Here is an 18140-nt window from a genome sequence, read left to right on the forward strand (position 1 = left end):
AGGGGAAATCTCCCTCTGGAGCCAAGGGGAAGGGGCAGCCACACAGCCAGGCGGAGGAGCCTGCTCCTTGCACAACCTGCTACTCCCCCAGCCATGGCCCAGCTTCCCCCACATGAGCTCCTGGGGGAGGCAGCAGAGGCCCAGCCTGGCACGGCCGGTGCAGTTCCCTGCCCTGGGGACAGGCGCTCGGGGGCCAGGGCTGCCGGTCCTGTGACAGCTCACCCCAGGCCCCCAGCGTGGCCCCTTGGTCACCCAGCAGATCTCCGTCTGGCAGACGGTGCAGCGGATCCAGTCACAGCCGTCCTTCTTCTGCACGATGATCCGGCATACGGGGCAGTGCATGGCCTCGCCCATCTGCACCAGTGTCTGCGAGGGGAAGGCAGCAGTCAGAGGAGACAGAGCTGGGGGGAGCCCAGGGCTGGACAAGCAGGGGGCTGTGGGTTGGGATGAGAGGTGTTGGGAGAGGGGGGAGCCCAGGGCTGGGCTCGCTGGGGCTGCAAGTCAGGAGTGAGGGGCCCTAGTAGAGCTGAGTGACAAAGTGGGACTGTTCTTAATGTTTCCTCTGAATAGTGTGGGGGTGCCTCAGTTTCCCCTAGGCAGTTCTTAAGTATCTAGGTGGTGGGATAAGGGTGTATGATTGCTGCAGAGCCCTAGAGGGCAGGTGTGTGCAGGGGTCTGGACACAGAGAATGGCCGACACCCTGTTTCCTGGCAACTGATGGCCTGGGCCCTTCCCCCTTGCAAGGTGAGAGCTAAAGGGTTGAAGACAAAGAGATCAGGTGACCTCCTGGCCCGAGAAAGGGACAAAGTCCAGAGGAGGAGGGGCTGGAGAGAGTCCGTTTGGGGCTGGCTGGGGACATGGAGTGAAGGGCAGACATGGTTGTCTGGCTCACAGCCCCCCAAAATGGACCCGGCTGAGGGGTCCTGTTCTCTGCACCTACAAGCTCTGTGTCAGACCATGTTCCTGTCGTCTAATAAACCTTCTGTTTTCCTGGCTGGCTGAGAGTCACGTCTGACTGCGGAGTTGGGAGGCAGGACCCTCTGGCTTCCCCAGGACTCCACCTGGGCGGACTCGCTGTGGGAACCACACGGAGGGGCAGAGGAGGCCGAATGCTCCGAGGTCAGACCCAGGAAGGTGGAAGCCGGGTGAGCTGTGTGTCCTGCAGACAGGCTGCTCACAGAGAGGAGACTTCCCCAGAGTCCTGCCTGGCTTCATGGGGGGCAGTTCCAGAGCATCGCCCGGGGGATGCTGTGACAAGCTGTGGGGGTGCCCGGGGCTGGGCTAGCAGGGGCTGCGGGTTGGGAGTGAGGGGCACCGGCAGAGCTGTGGGGGTGCCTGGGGCTGGGCTAGCAGGGGGCTGTGGGTCAGGAGTGAGGGGCACCGGCAGAGCTGTGGGGGTGCCTGGGGCTGGGCTAGCAGGGGGCTGCAGGTCGGGAGTGAGGGGCACTGGCAGAGCTGTGGGGGTGTCCGGGGCTGGGCTAGCAGGGGGCTGCAGGTCGGGAGTGAGGGGCACTGGCAGAGCTGTGGGGGTGTCCGGGGCTGGGCTAGCAGGGGGCTGCAGGTCGGGAGTGAGGGGCACCGGCAGAGCTGTGGGGGTGTCCAGGGCTGGGCTAGCAGGGGGCTGCAGGTTGGGAGTGAGGGGCACCGGCAGAGCTGTGGGGGTGCCTGGGGCTGGGCTAGCAGGGGGCTGTGGGTCGGGAGTGAGGGGCACTGGCAGAGTTGGGGGGCAGAGTGTAGGGCTAGGCTAGCAGGGGGCTGCGGGTTGGGAGTGAGGGGCACTGGCAGAGCTGGGGGGTGCCTGGGGCTGTGGGGAGCCCAGGCTGGGAGTGAGGCTGGGACCTGCTAGCCCTCTTTTACAGGTGGGGCACAGGCCTTCCCCAAGACCATACAGTAAACCATGCCAGAGCCGGGAAGAGACCCTCGGTGCCCCGCTCCCCCTTGACCTGCAGCACGGCCAGGGGGTCTCCTGGGCTGGGCCCGGCGCCCGGAGCCATGCTCCCACCTGCAGCATGTCGCTGGTCTGCCGGGCCGCAGCGTTGTCCTGGGCCTGGAGCTGCAGGTCGTCCTGGTACTGGCGGCAGTCCTTCCCCTCGTGGATGGCCTGGGCGGGGGATGAGATGGGCAGCAATCAGCCCCTGTTCCCCTGCAGCAGCCTCTGCGTGGGTAGGCCCTGGGCCGGCTGAGAGCCCCACACAGCAGCTCCCAGCTGGCCTGGCACTGCGCCATGGGCCCCTGCCTATGGTGCTTGGTGGGGGGGAGCCAGGGAGGCTGGGCTTTGACCCTGGGGCAATGGCCAATCCCCTCTCAGTCTCCAGGGCCCCCTCTGCCATGGGAGCTCGGCGCCCCGCCAGGGGATACAGCATTCTCCCAGCCACAGGGCAGGACCCAGGGCTTGGATATTAAGTGACTGACTCACCCCCTGCCCCCGCAACGCAGCAGCCCTTGGTTCTGCTCAAGCCCTCCCCCAGAACCTGCACCTCAGCCCCCCATGTCACCTCCTCCCATGCTGCACCCTGCCCCAGAGCAACCTCCCACCCTAAAATCCTGACAGGGCCCTGGGATGAAGTAGGAATTATTTGTATAATTTTATGATGCCTTTGTGTGCCTCAGTTCCCCTCTATACTTTGATTCACTCCCCAGTGGAGGAAGTGGGTGACGGCTGCTCATGCGGGGCAGCACAGAACAGGGTGGGGGTGATGCCTGGCTGTCTGGGCCAGGAACTGGACCTGCTGGAAGCAACCCCATGTCAATGCAGAAGCTCACAAGGCGACTAGGAAGCCCCAACGACTCAGAGGAAGGTGACATCTCCACTGCTCAGCAGGGAAGTGGAGCAGAGACCCCAGCTCCAGCCGTGAGCAGCAGGGGATGAAGCCTGGGGCTCTCCAGGGGCAGACTGAAGAGGTCAGAGAGAGACGGTCTGGGACGCAGCCCCTGCAGCTTGGCTAGCTGATTGCTCCAGCTCAGCAGACAGATGGTGCTTTTACCCTCAGTTCTTGGTGCTGAGCTAGGGCCAGCCCCAGCTGCGTCCCAGCTGACTAACAAACCCTGCACTGCCTGGTTACTGCAAACACTGGCTGGTGAACTCATCCCCCCCAGACTCTCTCCCAGGGTCTGTCTCAGTGGGACTTGCAGGCCAGCACTCCCGGCATGACGCAGCAGAGCTGGAGCCCCCCGGGAGCTCAGTCCAGGAGGTGGTGAGACTGCGGGGGACCCCATCACACTGAAGGGCGCCTCCAAGGGACTGTTCCCAAGCAGGGGCATAGCACAGAGCCTGTAGCTCCATGACAGTCCCAAAATCCGGAGATCACGAACCCCTCTGCGTTAGGAAAAAAGTCATTCTACTTTTTGCCCAACAGAAGGCGCTGGCGTGTTGTGTGGGGAGCCCACGGCTTTGCCCCGTTGGAGCGGCTCAGTGTCCCTGTTTCACAGCCGGCTGGAGCAGGCACAGCTCAGCTAGATCCTAAACTTGGTGGTCGTGCTGAGAGGACCCTTCTTGAACCCTATGAGCGTCTTGGCCTTCACAACATCCGCTGGCAAACAATTCCACAGGTTGACTGTGTGTTGTGTGAAAAAATACTTCCTTTTGTGTGTGTTAAACCTGCTGCCTGTTACTTTTACTGGGTGACCCCTCACTCTTGTGTTATGTGAAAGGGTAAATCACACTTCCTTATTTACTTGCTCCACACCTGTCATGATTTTATAGACCTCTATCATATCCCCCCTTAGTCGTCGCTTTTCCATGCTGAAAAGTCCCACTCTTATTAATCTCTCCTCATATGGCAGCTGTTCCAGACCCCGAATCATTTTTGTTGCCCTTTTCTGAAACTTTTCCAATTCCAATAGATTGTTTTTGAAATGGGGTGGCTACATCCGCACGCAGTATTCAAGGTGTAGACATACCATGGATTTATACAGAGGCAATAGGATCTTTTCTGTCTTACTCTCTATCCCTTTCTTAATGATTCCCAACTTTCTGTTCGTTTTTTGGCTGCTGCTGCACAGTGAGTGGATGTTTTCAGAGAACTCTCCCCAATGACTCTGAGATCTCTTTCTTGAGTGGTAACAGCTAATTTAGAGCCCGTCATTGTATATGTATAGTTGGGATGATGTTTTCCAATGTGCATTACTTTGCATTTATCAACATTGAATTTCATCTGCCATTTGGTTGCCCAGTCACCCAGTTTTGTGAGATCCCTTTGTAGCTCTTCGCAGGCTGCCTGGGACTTAAGTATCCTGAGTAGTTTTGCAAAAAAGAAAAGGAGGACTTGTGGCACCTTAGAGACTAACCAATTTATTTGAGCATGAGCTTTCGAGAGCTACAGCTCACTTCATCGGATGCATACTGTGGAAAGTACAGAAGATCTTTTTATACACACACAAACCATGTATAAAAAGATCTTCTGTACTTTCCACAGTATGCATCCGATGAAGTGAGCTGTAGCTCACGAAAGCTCATGCTCAAATAAATGGGTTAGTCTCTAAGGTGCCACAAGTCCTCCTTTTCTTTTTGCGAATACAGACTAACACGGCTGCTACTCTGAAACCTGTCATTGAGTAGTTTTGTATCATCTGCAAATTTTGCCACCTCACTGTTTACCCCTTTTCCTAGATCATTTATGAATATGTTGAATAGGACTGGGCCCAGAACAGACCCCTGGGGGACACCACTATTTACCTCTCTCCATTCTGAAAACTGACCATTTATTCCTACTCTTTGTTTCCTATCTTTTAACCAGTTACCAATCCCTGAGAGGAGCTTCCCTCTTATCCCATGACAGTTTACTTTGCTTAGGAGCCTTTGGTGAGGGACCTTGGCAAAGGCTTTCTGCAAATCGAAGTACATTATATCCACTGGCTCCCCCTTGTCCACATGCTTGTTGAGTTCTCTGGACACCTCCCCTCCCCTCACTCTCCAGACCCCCTCCTCTCTTCTCTCCCCCTGTCCTACCCCCCACTGCTCTGGGCCACCCTACCCATCCTGTATGTCCCACCCCCACTGCTCTGGACCCCCTCCCCATCCCCTGCACAGCTCCAGTGCTCTGGACCCCCCCCCCCATGCTCCAGACCCCCCTGCTTCAGACCTCCCCTCCCCAACCCCCTACTCTGCTGCCCTCTCCTCCCATGCTCCTGCTGCTCTGTATGTAGCCCTGGTACAAGGGCTGCTGGAATCTTGGGTCCAGTTCTGGTGTCCACAATTCAAGAAGGATGATGATACATTGAGGAGGGGTCAGAGACGAGCCATGGGAATGATTACAGGGTTAGAAACCTGCCGTACAGTGAGAGACTCCAGGAGCTCCGTCTGTTTAACATAACAAGGAGCTGGTTAAGGGGTGACTTGGTCACAGTCTATAAGTACCTACGTGGGGAACAGAGATTTGATCATGGGCTCTTCAGTCTAGCAGGAAAAGGTCTGACCCGAGCCAATGGCTGGACGTTGAAACTAGACACATTCACACTGGAAATAGGACGTACGTTTTTAACATAGAGGAATTAACCACTGGAGCAATTTCCCAAGGCTCATGGTGGATTCTCTGTCACTGGCAGTTTTTAAATCCAGACAGGCTGTTTGTCTAAAAGCTCAGCGCTAGGAATGACCTGGGCCTGTTCCCGGGCCTGTGCGAGGCAGGAGGTCACTAGAGCATCACAATGGTCCCTGCTGGCCTTGGAATCCCTGCTGCAGAAATGACCCATCCCAGCATGCACCGTTCCACCCAACTGCGCAGGGCCTGGCTGCTGGAGCACTGCGCGGCAGTCTCAACAGGATGGCAGCAGCTGCAGGCAGGGCCCCACGTCCATCCCCACCGGAGAGCAGAGCGGCCTGCCCCCCCGGGCCTCCCCCGCAGGGCCCCCGGGGGCTCACCTTGCAGAGCAAGCAGTTCAGGCCCCAGCAGATGGGGCAGCGGAACTCGTTGACGGCGTCCTCGTAGATGCACCAGCCCTGGCAGTCTGCGGTTTTGCAGTGATAGCTGTTCTGGGTGCGTCTCTCCGCTGCCACCAGGCCCCGCTCCAGGAACCGCTTGTACTCCTCTGCTGACACCAGCTGAGGGCCCAGAGCCCTGAGGAGGTCACGCCACTGCTGGCCATGCCCACCCCATCCAGAGCCGCCAGGGGCAGGGACAGGCTGCAGGGGCCCCTTCTGGGAGCTCTGCCCTGACAGAAGGTGGCTGTGGGGCAGGGGCTAGCCTGGCTTAAGTGTGCAGGTCCCCAAGATCCAAGGGGGGAGGGGAGAAGGGGGCCAGGCCTCTGGGATCTGATGGCGGCGCGGGGGGGTCAGAGCCTCCCAGCAAGTCCCTGGGGGCCCAGGCATTTGTCTGATAACATTTCATAGAATCATAGAATATCAGGGTTGGAAGGGACCCCAGAAGGTCATCTAGTCCAACCCCCTGCTCGAAGAAGGACCAATTCCCAGTTAAATCATCCCAGCCAGGGCTTTGTCAAGCCTGACCTTAAAAACCTCTAAGGAAGGAGATTCTACCACCTCCCTAGGTAACGCATTCCAGTGTTTACCCCACTCCCCCCATCTCCCGCTGTGCCTCCCCTCGAGCACTGGGGCTGGTCCTATGGAACCAGCCGAGATCCTGCCCCACACCCGCTCGCCCACCCGCTGGGGCCTGCAGGCCAGCTCTTGGAAGCTGGAGCCCTCCTTGCCCACTGCAGGGACTCACCGCCCGGACCTCCCGTTCCTGGAGCTTGCTGCTGCAGGCGTAGGTGTCATCGCGGAAGGGGCAGGACACCTGGGGTTCCTGGCTGTAGATGATCACCTGCCGCAGGCAGTCTCTGTGGGGACAGGGTGCAGTCACCCCAGGGAACCCCTCCCCTGACCCGGCAGCTGTGGCCCCATGGTCTGAGCTCTCAGCCCTCGCAGCCCCGCGAGGGCCCAAAGTCTGGCTCAGACGCAGGCTCCCAGCACAGGGCCTCAGGGATGGAGTCCAAGCGCTGCATGGCAGGGACCAGGGAATGGACACCAGGGAGGAGCTGGTGGCTCCGGCCCGATCCCACCCTCTCCATCCCCCGGCTCTGCAGCAGTCTCTGCCTCGCGGCGCCCACACACCGTGGCCTGGGGGTGCCGGCTGGGCAGCCGTACCTGCAGAAGTTGTGCAGACACTCGCGAAGCAGCACCCCGTCCCCTGGAGCCACGGGCAGGTAGCAGATCCGGCACTCCATGGCCTCCTGGCTGGGCACCAGCAACTCCTCCTCCAGCTGCAGCAACTGCCGGAAGTTCTGCAGCCGCTCGTCCTCCAGGGCCTGCAGAACAGAGCCAGGGAGAGGTCAGGGCACCTTGCCCAGCGGGGCCGGAGCTCCCCGCGAGAGGGGCCAGGCCGCCCAGCGGGGCCCGGAGCTCCCCGCGAGAGGGGCCAGGCCGCCCAGCGGGGCCCGGAGCTCCCCGCGAGAGGGGCCAGGCCGCCCAGCGGGGCCCGGAGCTCCCCGCGAGAGGGGCCAGGCCGCCCAGCGGGGCCCGGAGCTCCCCGCGAGAGGGGCCAGGCCGCCCAGCGGGGCCCGGAGCTCCCCGCGAGAGGGGCCAGGCCGCCCAGCAGGGCCCGGAGCTCCCCGCGAGAGGGGCCAGGCCGCCCAGCGGGGCCCGGAGCTCCCCGCGAGAGGGGCCAGGCCGCCCAGCGGGGCCCGGAGCTCCCCGCCAGAGAGGGGCCAGGCCGCCCAGCGGGGCCCGGAGCTCCCCGCCAGAGAGGGGCCAGGCCGCCCAGCGGGGCCCGGAGCTCCCCGCGAGAGGGGCCAGGCCGCCCAGCAGGGCACCCCACCGAGAGGGGCCAGGCCGCCCAGCGGGGCCCGGAGCTCCCCGCCAGAGAGGGGCCAGGCCGCCCAGCGGGGCCCGGAGCTCCCCGCCAGAGAGGGGCCAGGCCGCCCAGCGGGGCCCGGAGCTTCCCCCCAGAGAGGGGCCAGGCCGCCCAGCGGGGCCCGGAGCTTCCCCCCAGAGAGGGGCCAGGCCGCCCAGCGGGGCCCGGAGCTTCCCCCCAGAGAGGGGCCAGGCCGCCCAGCGGGGCCCGGAGCTTCCCCCCAGAGAGGGGCCAGGCCGCCCAGCGGGGCCCGGAGCTCCCCGCCAGAGAGGGGCCAGGCCGCCCAGCGGGGCCCGGAGCTCCCCGCCAGAGAGGGGCCAGGCCGCCCAGCGGGGCCCGGAGCTCCCCGCCAGAGAGGGGCCAGGCCGCCCAGCGGGGCCCGGAGCTCCCCGCCAGAGAGGGGCCAGGCCGCCCAGCGGGGCCCGGAGCTCCCCGCCAGAGAGGGGCCAGGCCGCCCAGCGGGGCCCGGAGCTCCCCGCCAGAGAGGGGCCAGGCCGCCCAGCGGGGCCCGGAGCTCCCCGCCAGAGAGGGGCCAGGCCGCCCAGCGGGGCCCGGAGCTCCCCGCCAGAGAGGGGCCAGGCCGCCCAGCGGGGCCCGGAGCTCCCCGCCAGAGAGGGGCCAGGCCGCCCAGCGGGGCCCGGAGCTCCCCGCCAGAGAGGGGCCAGGCCGCCCAGCGGGGCCCGGAGCTCCCCGCCAGAGAGGGGCCAGGCCGCCCAGCGGGGCCCGGAGCTCCCCGCCAGAGAGGGGCCAGGCCGCCCAGCGGGGCCCGGAGCTCCCCGCCAGAGAGGGGCCAGGCCGCCCAGCGGGGCCCGGAGCTCCCCGCCAGAGAGGGGCCAGGCCGCCCAGCGGGGCCCGGAGCTCCCCGCCAGAGAGGGGCCAGGCCGCCCAGCGGGGCCCGGAGCTCCCCGCCAGAGAGGGGCCAGGCCGCCCAGCGGGGCCCGGAGCTCCCCGCCAGAGAGGGGCCAGGCCGCCCAGCGGGGCCCGGAGCTCCCCGCCAGAGAGGGGCCAGGCCGCCCAGCGGGGCCCGGAGCTCCCCGCCAGAGAGGGGCCAGGCCGCCCAGCGGGGCCCGGAGCTCCCCGCCAGAGAGGGGCCAGGCCGCCCAGCGGGGCCCGGAGCTCCCCGCCAGAGAGGGGCCAGGCCGCCCAGCGGGGCCCGGAGCTCCCCGCCAGAGAGGGGCCAGGCCGCCCAGCGGGGCCCGGAGCTCCCCGCCAGAGAGGGGCCAGGCCGCCCAGCGGGGCCCGGAGCTCCCCGCCAGAGAGGGGCCAGGCCGCCCAGCGGGGCCCGGAGCTCCCCGCCAGAGAGGGGCCAGGCCGCCCAGCGGGGCCCGGAGCTCCCCGCCAGAGAGGGGCCAGGCCGCCCAGCGGGGCCCGGAGCTCCCCGCCAGAGAGGGGCCAGGCCGCCCAGCGGGGCCCGGAGCTCCCCGCCAGAGAGGGGCCAGGCCGCCCAGCGGGGCCCGGAGCTCCCCGCCAGAGAGGGGCCAGGCCGCCCAGCGGGGCCCGGAGCTCCCCGCCAGAGAGGGGCCAGGCCGCCCAGCGGGGCCCGGAGCTCCCCGCCAGAGAGGGGCCAGGCCGCCCAGCGGGGCCCGGAGCTCCCCGCCAGAGAGGGGCCAGGCCGCCCAGCGGGGCCCGGAGCTCCCCGCCAGAGAGGGGCCAGGCCGCCCAGCGGGGCCCGGAGCTCCCCGCCAGAGAGGGGCCAGGCCGCCCAGCGGGGCCCGGAGCTCCCCGCCAGAGAGGGGCCAGGCCGCCCAGCGGGGCCCGGAGCTCCCCGCCAGAGAGGGGCCAGGCCGCCCAGCGGGGCCCGGAGCTCCCCGCCAGAGAGGGGCCAGGCCGCCCAGCGGGGCCCGGAGCTCCCCGCCAGAGAGGGGCCAGGCCGCCCAGCGGGGCCCGGAGCTCCCCGCCAGAGAGGGGCCAGGCCGCCCAGCGGGGCCCGGAGCTCCCCGCCAGAGAGGGGCCAGGCCGCCCAGCGGGGCCCGGAGCTCCCCGCCAGAGAGGGGCCAGGCCGCCCAGCGGGGCCCGGAGCTCCCCGCCAGAGAGGGGCCAGGCCGCCCAGCGGGGCCCGGAGCTCCCCGCCAGAGAGGGGCCAGGCCGCCCAGCGGGGCCCGGAGCTCCCCGCCAGAGAGGGGCCAGGCCGCCCAGCGGGGCCCGGAGCTCCCCGCCAGAGAGGGGCCAGGCCGCCCAGCGGGGCCCGGAGCTCCCCGCCAGAGAGGGGCCAGGCCGCCCAGCGGGGCCCGGAGCTCCCCGCCAGAGAGGGGCCAGGCCGCCCAGCGGGGCCCGGAGCTCCCCGCCAGAGAGGGGCCAGGCCGCCCAGCGGGGCCCGGAGCTCCCCGCCAGAGAGGGGCCAGGCCGCCCAGCGGGGCCCGGAGCTCCCCGCCAGAGAGGGGCCAGGCCGCCCAGCGGGGCCCGGAGCTCCCCGCCAGAGAGGGGCCAGGCCGCCCAGCGGGGCCCGGAGCTCCCCGCCAGAGAGGGGCCAGGCCGCCCAGCGGGGCCCGGAGCTCCCCGCCAGAGAGGGGCCAGGCCGCCCAGCGGGGCCCGGAGCTCCCCGCCAGAGAGGGGCCAGGCCGCCCAGCGGGGCCCGGAGCTCCCCGCCAGAGAGGGGCCAGGCCGCCCAGCGGGGCCCGGAGCTCCCCGCCAGAGAGGGGCCAGGCCGCCCAGCGGGGCCCGGAGCTCCCCGCCAGAGAGGGGCCAGGCCGCCCAGCGGGGCCCGGAGCTCCCCGCCAGAGAGGGGCCAGGCCGCCCAGCGGGGCCCGGAGCTCCCCGCCAGAGAGGGGCCAGGCCGCCCAGCGGGGCCCGGAGCTCCCCGCCAGAGAGGGGCCAGGCCGCCCAGCGGGGCCCGGAGCTCCCCGCCAGAGAGGGGCCAGGCCGCCCAGCGGGGCCCGGAGCTCCCCGCCAGAGAGGGGCCAGGCCGCCCAGCAGGTCCCGGAGCTCCCCGCCAGAGAGGGGCCAGGCCGCCCAGCAGGTCCCGGAGCTCCCCGCCAGAGAGGGGCCAGGCCGCCCAGCGGGGCCCCAGAGCTTCCCCCCAGAGAGGGGCCAGGCCGCCCAGCAGGTCCCGGAGCTCCCCACGAGAGGGGCCAGGCCGCCCAGCGGGGCTCCCCACCGAGAGGGGCCAGGCCGCCCAGCGGGGCTCCCCACCGAGAGGGGCCAGGCCGCCCAGCGGGGCTCCCCACCGAGAGGGGCCAGGCCGCCCAGCGGGGCTCCCCACCGAGAGGGGCCAGGCCGCCCAGCGGGGCCCCGGAGCTCCCCCACGAGAGGGGCCAGGCTGCCCAGCGGGGCTCCCCACCGAGAGGGGCCAGGCCGCCTAGCAGGGCCCCAGAGCTTCCCCCCAGAGAGGGGCCAGGTCACCCAGCGGGGCCCCGGAGCTCCCCACCGAGAGGGGCCAGGCCGCCCAGCGGGGCCCGGAGCTCCCCGCGAGAGGGGCCAGGCCGCCCAGCGGGGCCCGGAGCTCCCCGCCAGAGAGGGGCCAGGCCGCCCAGCGGGGCCCGGAGCTCCCCGCCAGAGAGGGGCCAGGCCGCCCAGCGGGGCCCGGAGCTCCCCGCCAGAGAGGGGCCAGGCCGCCCAGCGGGGCCCGGAGCTCCCCGCCAGAGAGGGGCCAGGCCGCCCAGCGGGGCCCGGAGCTCCCCGCCAGAGAGGGGCCAGGCCGCCCAGCGGGGCCCGGAGCTCCCCGCCAGAGAGGGGCCAGGCCGCCCAGCGGGGCCCGGAGCTCCCCGCCAGAGAGGGGCCAGGCCGCCCAGCGGGGCCCGGAGCTCCCCGCCAGAGAGGGGCCAGGCCGCCCAGCGGGGCCCGGAGCTCCCCGCCAGAGAGGGGCCAGGCCGCCCAGCGGGGCCCGGAGCTCCCCGCCAGAGAGGGGCCAGGCCGCCCAGCGGGGCCCGGAGCTCCCCGCCAGAGAGGGGCCAGGCCGCCCAGCGGGGCCCGGAGCTCCCCGCCAGAGAGGGGCCAGGCCGCCCAGCGGGGCCCGGAGCTCCCCGCCAGAGAGGGGCCAGGCCGCCCAGCGGGGCCCGGAGCTCCCCGCCAGAGAGGGGCCAGGCCGCCCAGCGGGGCCCGGAGCTCCCCGCCAGAGAGGGGCCAGGCCGCCCAGCGGGGCCCGGAGCTCCCCGCCAGAGAGGGGCCAGGCCGCCCAGCGGGGCCCGGAGCTCCCCGCCAGAGAGGGGCCAGGCCGCCCAGCGGGGCCCGGAGCTCCCCGCCAGAGAGGGGCCAGGCCGCCCAGCGGGGCCCGGAGCTCCCCGCCAGAGAGGGGCCAGACCGCCCAGCAGGGCCCGGAGCTCCCCGCGAGAGGGGCCAGGCCGCCCAGCGGGGCTCGGAGCTCCCCGCCAGAGAGGGGCCAGGCCGCCCAGCAGGGCCCGGAGCTCCCCGCCAGAGAGGGGCCAGGCCGCCCAGCAGGTCCCGGAGCTCCCCGCCAGAGAGGGGCCAGGCCGCCCAGCGGGGCTCCCCACCGAGAGGGGCCAGGCCGCCCAGCGGGGCTCCCCACCGAGAGGGGCCAGGCCGCCCAGCGGGGCTCCCCACCGAGAGGGGCCAGGCCGCCCAGCGGGGCTCCCCACCGAGAGGGGCCAGGCCGCCCAGCGGGGCTCCCCACCGAGAGGGGCCAGGCCGCCCAGCGGGGCCCCGGAGCTCCCCCACGAGAGGGGCCAGGCTGCCCAGCGGGGCTCCCCACCGAGAGGGGCCAGGCCGCCTAGCAGGGCCCCAGAGCTTCCCCCCAGAGAGGGGCCAGGTCACCCAGCGGGGCCCCGGAGCTCCCCACCGAGAGGGGCCAGGCTGCCCAGCGGGGCCCCGGAGCTTCCCCCAAGAGGGGCCAGGCCGCCCAGCGGGGCCCCGGAGCTCCCCACCGAGAGGGGCCAGGCTGCCCAGCAGGCCCCGGAGCTCCCCGCAAGAGGGGCCAGGCCGCCCAGCAGGGGCCAGGCCGCCCAGCGGGGCCCCGGAGCTCCCCCACGAGAGGGGCCAGGCTGCCCAGCGGGGCTCCCCACTGAGAGGGGCCAGGCCGCCTAGCAGGGCCCCAGAGCTTCCCCCCAGAGAGGGGCCAGGCCACCAAGCGGGGCCTCAGAGCTTCCCCCCAGAGAGGGGCCAGGCCACCCAGCGGGGCCCCGGAGCTCCCCACCGAGAGGGGCCAGGCTGCCCAGCAGGGCCCCAGAGCTTCCCCCAAGAGGGGCCGGACTGCACCGCCCAGCAGAATGGAGGAACTCCCCCCGAGAGGAGCCAGGCTGTCCAGCCAGATGGGGGAGCCTTACTGGCTGCTGGAGCACTGCTTGTCCTGTGCACGGGGACAGGATCCAGGCCAGGCTCTAGGGAGATGCTGTGTACAGGGGCCTGCCCTACTGCGAAGATATGGAGAGGACAAGGTAGGGCAAGTCCCCGGGGAACAGATGCATTTTGTGTGGGGGAAGCAGGACGTGTTGAAAGGCCCTAAGAAGAGCCTCACCTCTGGGCAATTGGACAGGAGCAAAGGGAAGTCTGGGGCCCCAGCAATAAGCAAACCTGGGGCTCCTGGGACATAGAGTCAAAAGTGGGAGAATGGCAGCAAGGTTTGAGCTCCCATTTGGCATGAGGAGGTACAACAATGCTGCTCTCAGCCCAGGAACCTGCCTGTCCAGTCTGGTAACAGGCTCATGACAGGTCCAGGAGGCAGCTGAAGAAGCCAGAGGTGCTCAGGAAGAAAAGGGTTCTCTGACTGTGGCTGCCGGGAAAGAACAAATTAGCCAAGAGGAAGACGCCAGGGCTCACGGTCCAGGCTGCAGAAGGCAGATGAGGGACTGCATAGAGAGGCATGCAAGAAGCAGGATCTCAGGGCTGGGTGAAACACGGAGGCTGAGAAGAGCCACCTCGGAGAGCAGCTGAATAAAGGGAAGGAGAAAAAGAGGAACCCAGAGAACCCGATTTCTGCCCTTTCCCAGCGGGCAGCTCCAGAATAACGAAAGCTCAAGGCTGCAATGGCTCCGGCAAAGCACAGAAGTAGGTAGCCAGCCGCAGAAAGTCTCTAGCTCGGAAGAGAGGCAGAAAGAACTGGAGCTGTCACTAGCTGAGAAGACCCTCCCTGCCCAGTACACGGGGGGAAGACGACTGTGCTCAGGCAGAGGCTAGGAGAAGAAGCTACAGGCTTCTCCCAGAGCAGAGCAGGGAAGGAAGCTTTGGACCAGCCGGGAAGCTGGAGCAGCCCCTCAAATAGTGACAGGTGGGGGTCAAGGACTCAGCGGGGTCCAGAGCCTCACTGAGAGACAGCCCAGCAGCGAAACCGGTGAAATGGCCCCGAGGGCAGAGGAAGCCACACGGCAGAGAATGCTGGCCCTGAGCGGAGAACCGGAGCACACCCAGGGATGTACAGTGGAGCTGTGAGGCTGGGCTCAACGCCGAAGCAGCAAGGGACCAATAGGGACTATGGGAGACTGTTTCAAAGAAGGGACGTAGAGGGCCACCAATGGAAGGGGTGTCCCATAGCGCAATCGGGGAGACTGGGCAAGGTAGGCGTGGCCCCGCAGCCAGACTGGGGAGATCAGAGAGAAGGGTTAGTGTGGCTGATGAGCACTGGGCTGAAATCCTCTCACAAAAACAGCCAGACTCACTCGACAGAGTGCTGGCAAGCACAGGGAGGAACAAGGGATGAGATTTTGACCCAAGCCGTCCAGAGAGAGTAGGAAGTGACCTGCCTCAGAGGAGAGGAACAGGGGAGAGAGCAGCAGTTGCAAGAGGAGGTGCTGTCCAAGCTCCATACTGAAATGCTCCTGCAGAGCCAGTCCATTGCAGAGAAGAGGGGGCAGCTGGAGGGCAGGTGGCTGCCCTAAGGGAAATATCTGAGCTCTGGGGTATTTGCCGAGGAGGGGCTGTGCTGCAAGGCAGGTTGGCTGACAAAGGGGAGCCCCATTACACAGCTGATGCACATGCAGGGATCACATAGCAGGAGGCCAAGGCCCCTTCCTGAAGTAGGACGGTGGAAGCCTGGGCACATCAAAGACCAAGAGGTCTACCACAACAGGAGAGAAGGGCAGGCTCAGCCCATGCCCGGGATCCTCGCGTGGAGGAGGGATGGCAGAGGGGTGTGCACATTCTGCAAACGTTAGGGCTTACACCCGCGCTTGACTGGGGGAGAAAATAAAGACCCAAGCATCTGACTCCAATTAACTACTCCTCTCTGATGCTGCTGGAGTGGGCAGGGTCTGTATACGCCAGAGCCAGCTCACTGCAGTGAGAGAGGAGGCTGAAGGTGCACCGAGGGGAAAACCACTCCAGAAGGGACAGGAGACAATCACCTTGAAAAGGGGCTGAGTTTGGGGAGCCTGGGTCCAGGCTGGGACCTGCCTCCCTAGCCACCTGGGGTGTGAGTGGTCAGGCCCACTAGTTGAAATGAGAGTTTGGCTACCAGGTTGAGCTGGCTCCAGGGTGGGCAGAGCCCTGGAACAAGCCAAAGGTCAGGGCCGGAGGGACAGAAGCCAGATCGGTCCACCTGGACTATAAGGTGGATAGAAAGTTGGCTAGATTATTGGGCTCAATGAGTAGTGATCAACAGCTTGATATCTAGTTGGCAGCCAGTGTCAAGCAGAGCGCCCCAAGGGTTGGTCCTGGGGCCAGTTTTGTTCAACTTCTTTATTAATGATCTGGATGATGGGATGAATTGCACCCTCAGCAGGTTCGCGGATGACACTAAGCTGGGGGGAGAGGTAGATACGCTGGAGTGTAGGGATAGGGTCAAGAGTGACCTAAACAGATTGGAGGATTAGGCCAAAAGAAATCTGATGAGGTTCAACCAGGACAAGTGCAGAGTCCTGCACTTAGGAAGGAAGAATCCCATGTACTGCTACAGGCTGAGGGCCGAGTGGCTAAGCAGCAGTTCTGCAGAAAAGGGGATCACAGTGCATGAGAAGCTGGATATGAGTCAACAGTGTGTCCTTCTTGCCAAGAAGGCTAACTGCTTATTGGGCTGCATTACTAGGAGCATTGCCAGCAGATCGAGGGAAGTGATTATCCCCCTCTATTTGGCACTGGAGAGGCCACACCTGGAGTATTGTGTCCTGTTTTGGTCCCCCCACTACAGAAGGGATGTGGACAAATTGGAGAGAGTCCAGCGGAGGGCAACGAAAACTATCAGGGACTGGGACACATGAGTTATGAGGAGAGGCTGAGGAAACTGGGCTTGTTTAGTCTGCAGAAGAGAAGAGTGAGGGGTGATTTGATAGCAGCCTTCAGCAACCTGAAAGGGGGTTCCCAAGAGGATGGAGCTCGGCTGTTCTCAGTGGTGGCAGATGACAGAACAAGGAGCAATGGTCTCAAGTTGCAGTGGGGGAGGTTTAGGTTGGATATTAGGAAACACTATTTCAGTAGGAGGGTGGTGAAGCATTGGAATGGGTTCCCTAGGGAGGTAGCGGAATCTCTATCCTTAGAGGTTTTTAAGGCCCGGCTTGACAAAGCCCTGGCTGGGATGATATAGTTGGGGATTGGACTAGATGACCTCCTGAGATCTCTTCCAACCATAATCTTCTATGATTCAAATGCCAGAGCCGGAGGGTAAACCAGAGTCATCAGCCAGAGACGGAGCTGCTGCTTTAGGAGCTGTGACCACTCTCAGTTCCAAGGCAGGGCAGCTGGGCTCATCAGTGGCCTATCAGGAAGCTAGTCAGGGAGCCAGCCAGCGGCTCCTGCACACCCAGGAATCTGCGGCCTTGCCTGAGCAGTAAGAGGCTTTATGGGGAAATGGGACTGAAGACGTGAGGTGTGTCCGTGTTCCGTTTATCAGTCGCCTACTGCAAGACCTCCTGCACTCTGGTGTCGTTTCCCCCCACCTCTCTGGGGCCTGCTGGCCTCCTGGCCCACCAGGCAACGGTGACACTTGAAGCTGTGGGATTAACTGAGAGTCAGTCACCTTAGTGACCATCTGCTAAATTCCCCAGGGCCGGTGAGAATCCGTCAGGTCACAGGGGGAAGAACCCCTGGAGCTGCCCCCTGCTTGGAAGGGGACCCTTCTGCAGCCTACCACCCAGATCTGGGGGAGAGCCCCAAGAGGAGCAGAGAGGAAGCTGGGGAACAGAATTGCTGGAGGAGCAGGGGACAGGCAGATATGGGGGTGAGTGCTCCTGCAGCAGGGGCTGAAGTCCCCTTAGTACATTTGGGACCACTGGCAGCACTAATTGTCCCCCCCAAAATCATGACATCAACCCCTCATTCATCTCTTTCCATGAAGTCTCATGACTTCTGGGCCCCCCATGAGTCCTGGGGTCTGACTCGCAATCTTTGAGCCTTTCTGGTTGGCAGTACCATGTCTGTTGGGTCCCATAGGGCACCTGCCACATGATCAGCACTAGACATGGAGGCTTCCCAACAGAATGAGAGGCCAAGGAGCCAGGGGCTGAGACTGGCCCGGCAGCTCCCAGATCCCTTTCCAAGCCCCACAGAGCGCTGTCTTCTTAAAGCCAGTGTGGGGCAGCCTGGCCTTTCAAGGGCCAGAGGCTGGGAGCTGGCCAGCCCTGTCCAGTGATCCCTGCCTGCCACACCCGGGGTGGGGCCTGGGTTTTAATCAGTAGAGCCAGCTGGGGTCAGAGGAGCTGTTTCCCCTATAAAGAGCATCAGGAGGGGGGTGCTTAGGGGGAGAGACAGACAGAGTGAAGCCTCATCTTGCAACAACCTCCTCTTGGGACAATCCAATCAGGTCAATATCATGGGCGAAGCACAGCTGACTAGCTTGTTCACCTACGCGTACTCTCTCCTGGAGGTTTCCACCAGTGGGTCTTAAGATGTCTTCAGGATAACTGCTGAAGAGGATCAGTGATAACCAGCAGCCCTGTCTGACAGTTATCCTCAAGTTGAACCAACTACTTTGCTCATGCCCGGCACGCCCCAGAGCTGCTGAACTTCCACAGAGATTTTGTATCGGCCTTATTACATTTTCACCAGCTCCGAGCAGCCACCTCAAGAGGTTTGTGCCAGATGCTGACAAACGCCTTAGCAAAATCCACCGAAGCGTGGAGCAGCTTCCCATCATTCTCCATATCACATACGGACTGAACATTTGCTCCACTGTACTTCATTGGGATCTAAGTGCCGCTTGTTCTTCAGACAGAAACTGCCCTCTTCTGAGAGCCTTCTCTTCAGAATGATGCATAGCAGACTTTTTACTACGGGCGTCCAGAATGAGACTGTGCAGGAATTTCCAGAAGCAGCAGAGTTCCCAAGTCTTGGGCCATCTTCCAGGCTCCCAAATGGCACTGACAAGTTGGGATGGGGGCCGCTCCACCCCTTTGGATTTGTTCTGTTTGTATGTTGTCCACTTCAAGGACTTCACTGCTTTTCAGTGTCCACACTCCATCCACAACTTCTTCAGTTGCAGGAGGAGGTTCACAGGGATAAGTCAAACTTCTCACAGATATCCCCTCTGCTTTT

The 18140-nt window shown here is 65.4% G+C and overlaps 1 protein-coding gene across 3 annotated transcripts in view; it reads right to left on the reverse strand.

Moving 5' to 3' along the window:
• The window catches only part of SHARPIN (SHANK associated RH domain interactor), a 56272-nt gene that overhangs the window by 7407 nt on the left and 30725 nt on the right, over window positions 1–18140 (reverse strand). For all 3 annotated transcript variants that reach the window (XR_012157050.2, XM_073329818.2, XM_073329819.2), the window contains 5 exons: window positions 7085–7245; window positions 6666–6777; window positions 5861–6040; window positions 2003–2101; window positions 223–366 (listed from right to left, as the gene is read on the reverse strand). Coding sequence is in view for 2 of the 3 variants with exons in the window: in XM_073329818.2 (XP_073185919.2) it covers window positions 223–366; window positions 2003–2101; window positions 5861–6040; window positions 6666–6777; window positions 7085–7245 (696 nt within the window). In the remaining variant the exon portion in view is untranslated. The remainder of the gene's footprint in view (window positions 1–222; window positions 367–2002; window positions 2102–5860; window positions 6041–6665; window positions 6778–7084; window positions 7246–18140) is intronic.

The sequence above is a fragment of the Lepidochelys kempii genome, chromosome 2 (assembly GCF_965140285.1).
Source record: "Lepidochelys kempii isolate rLepKem1 chromosome 2, rLepKem1.hap1, whole genome shotgun sequence".
Taxonomy (NCBI): Eukaryota; Metazoa; Chordata; order Testudines; family Cheloniidae; genus Lepidochelys; species Lepidochelys kempii.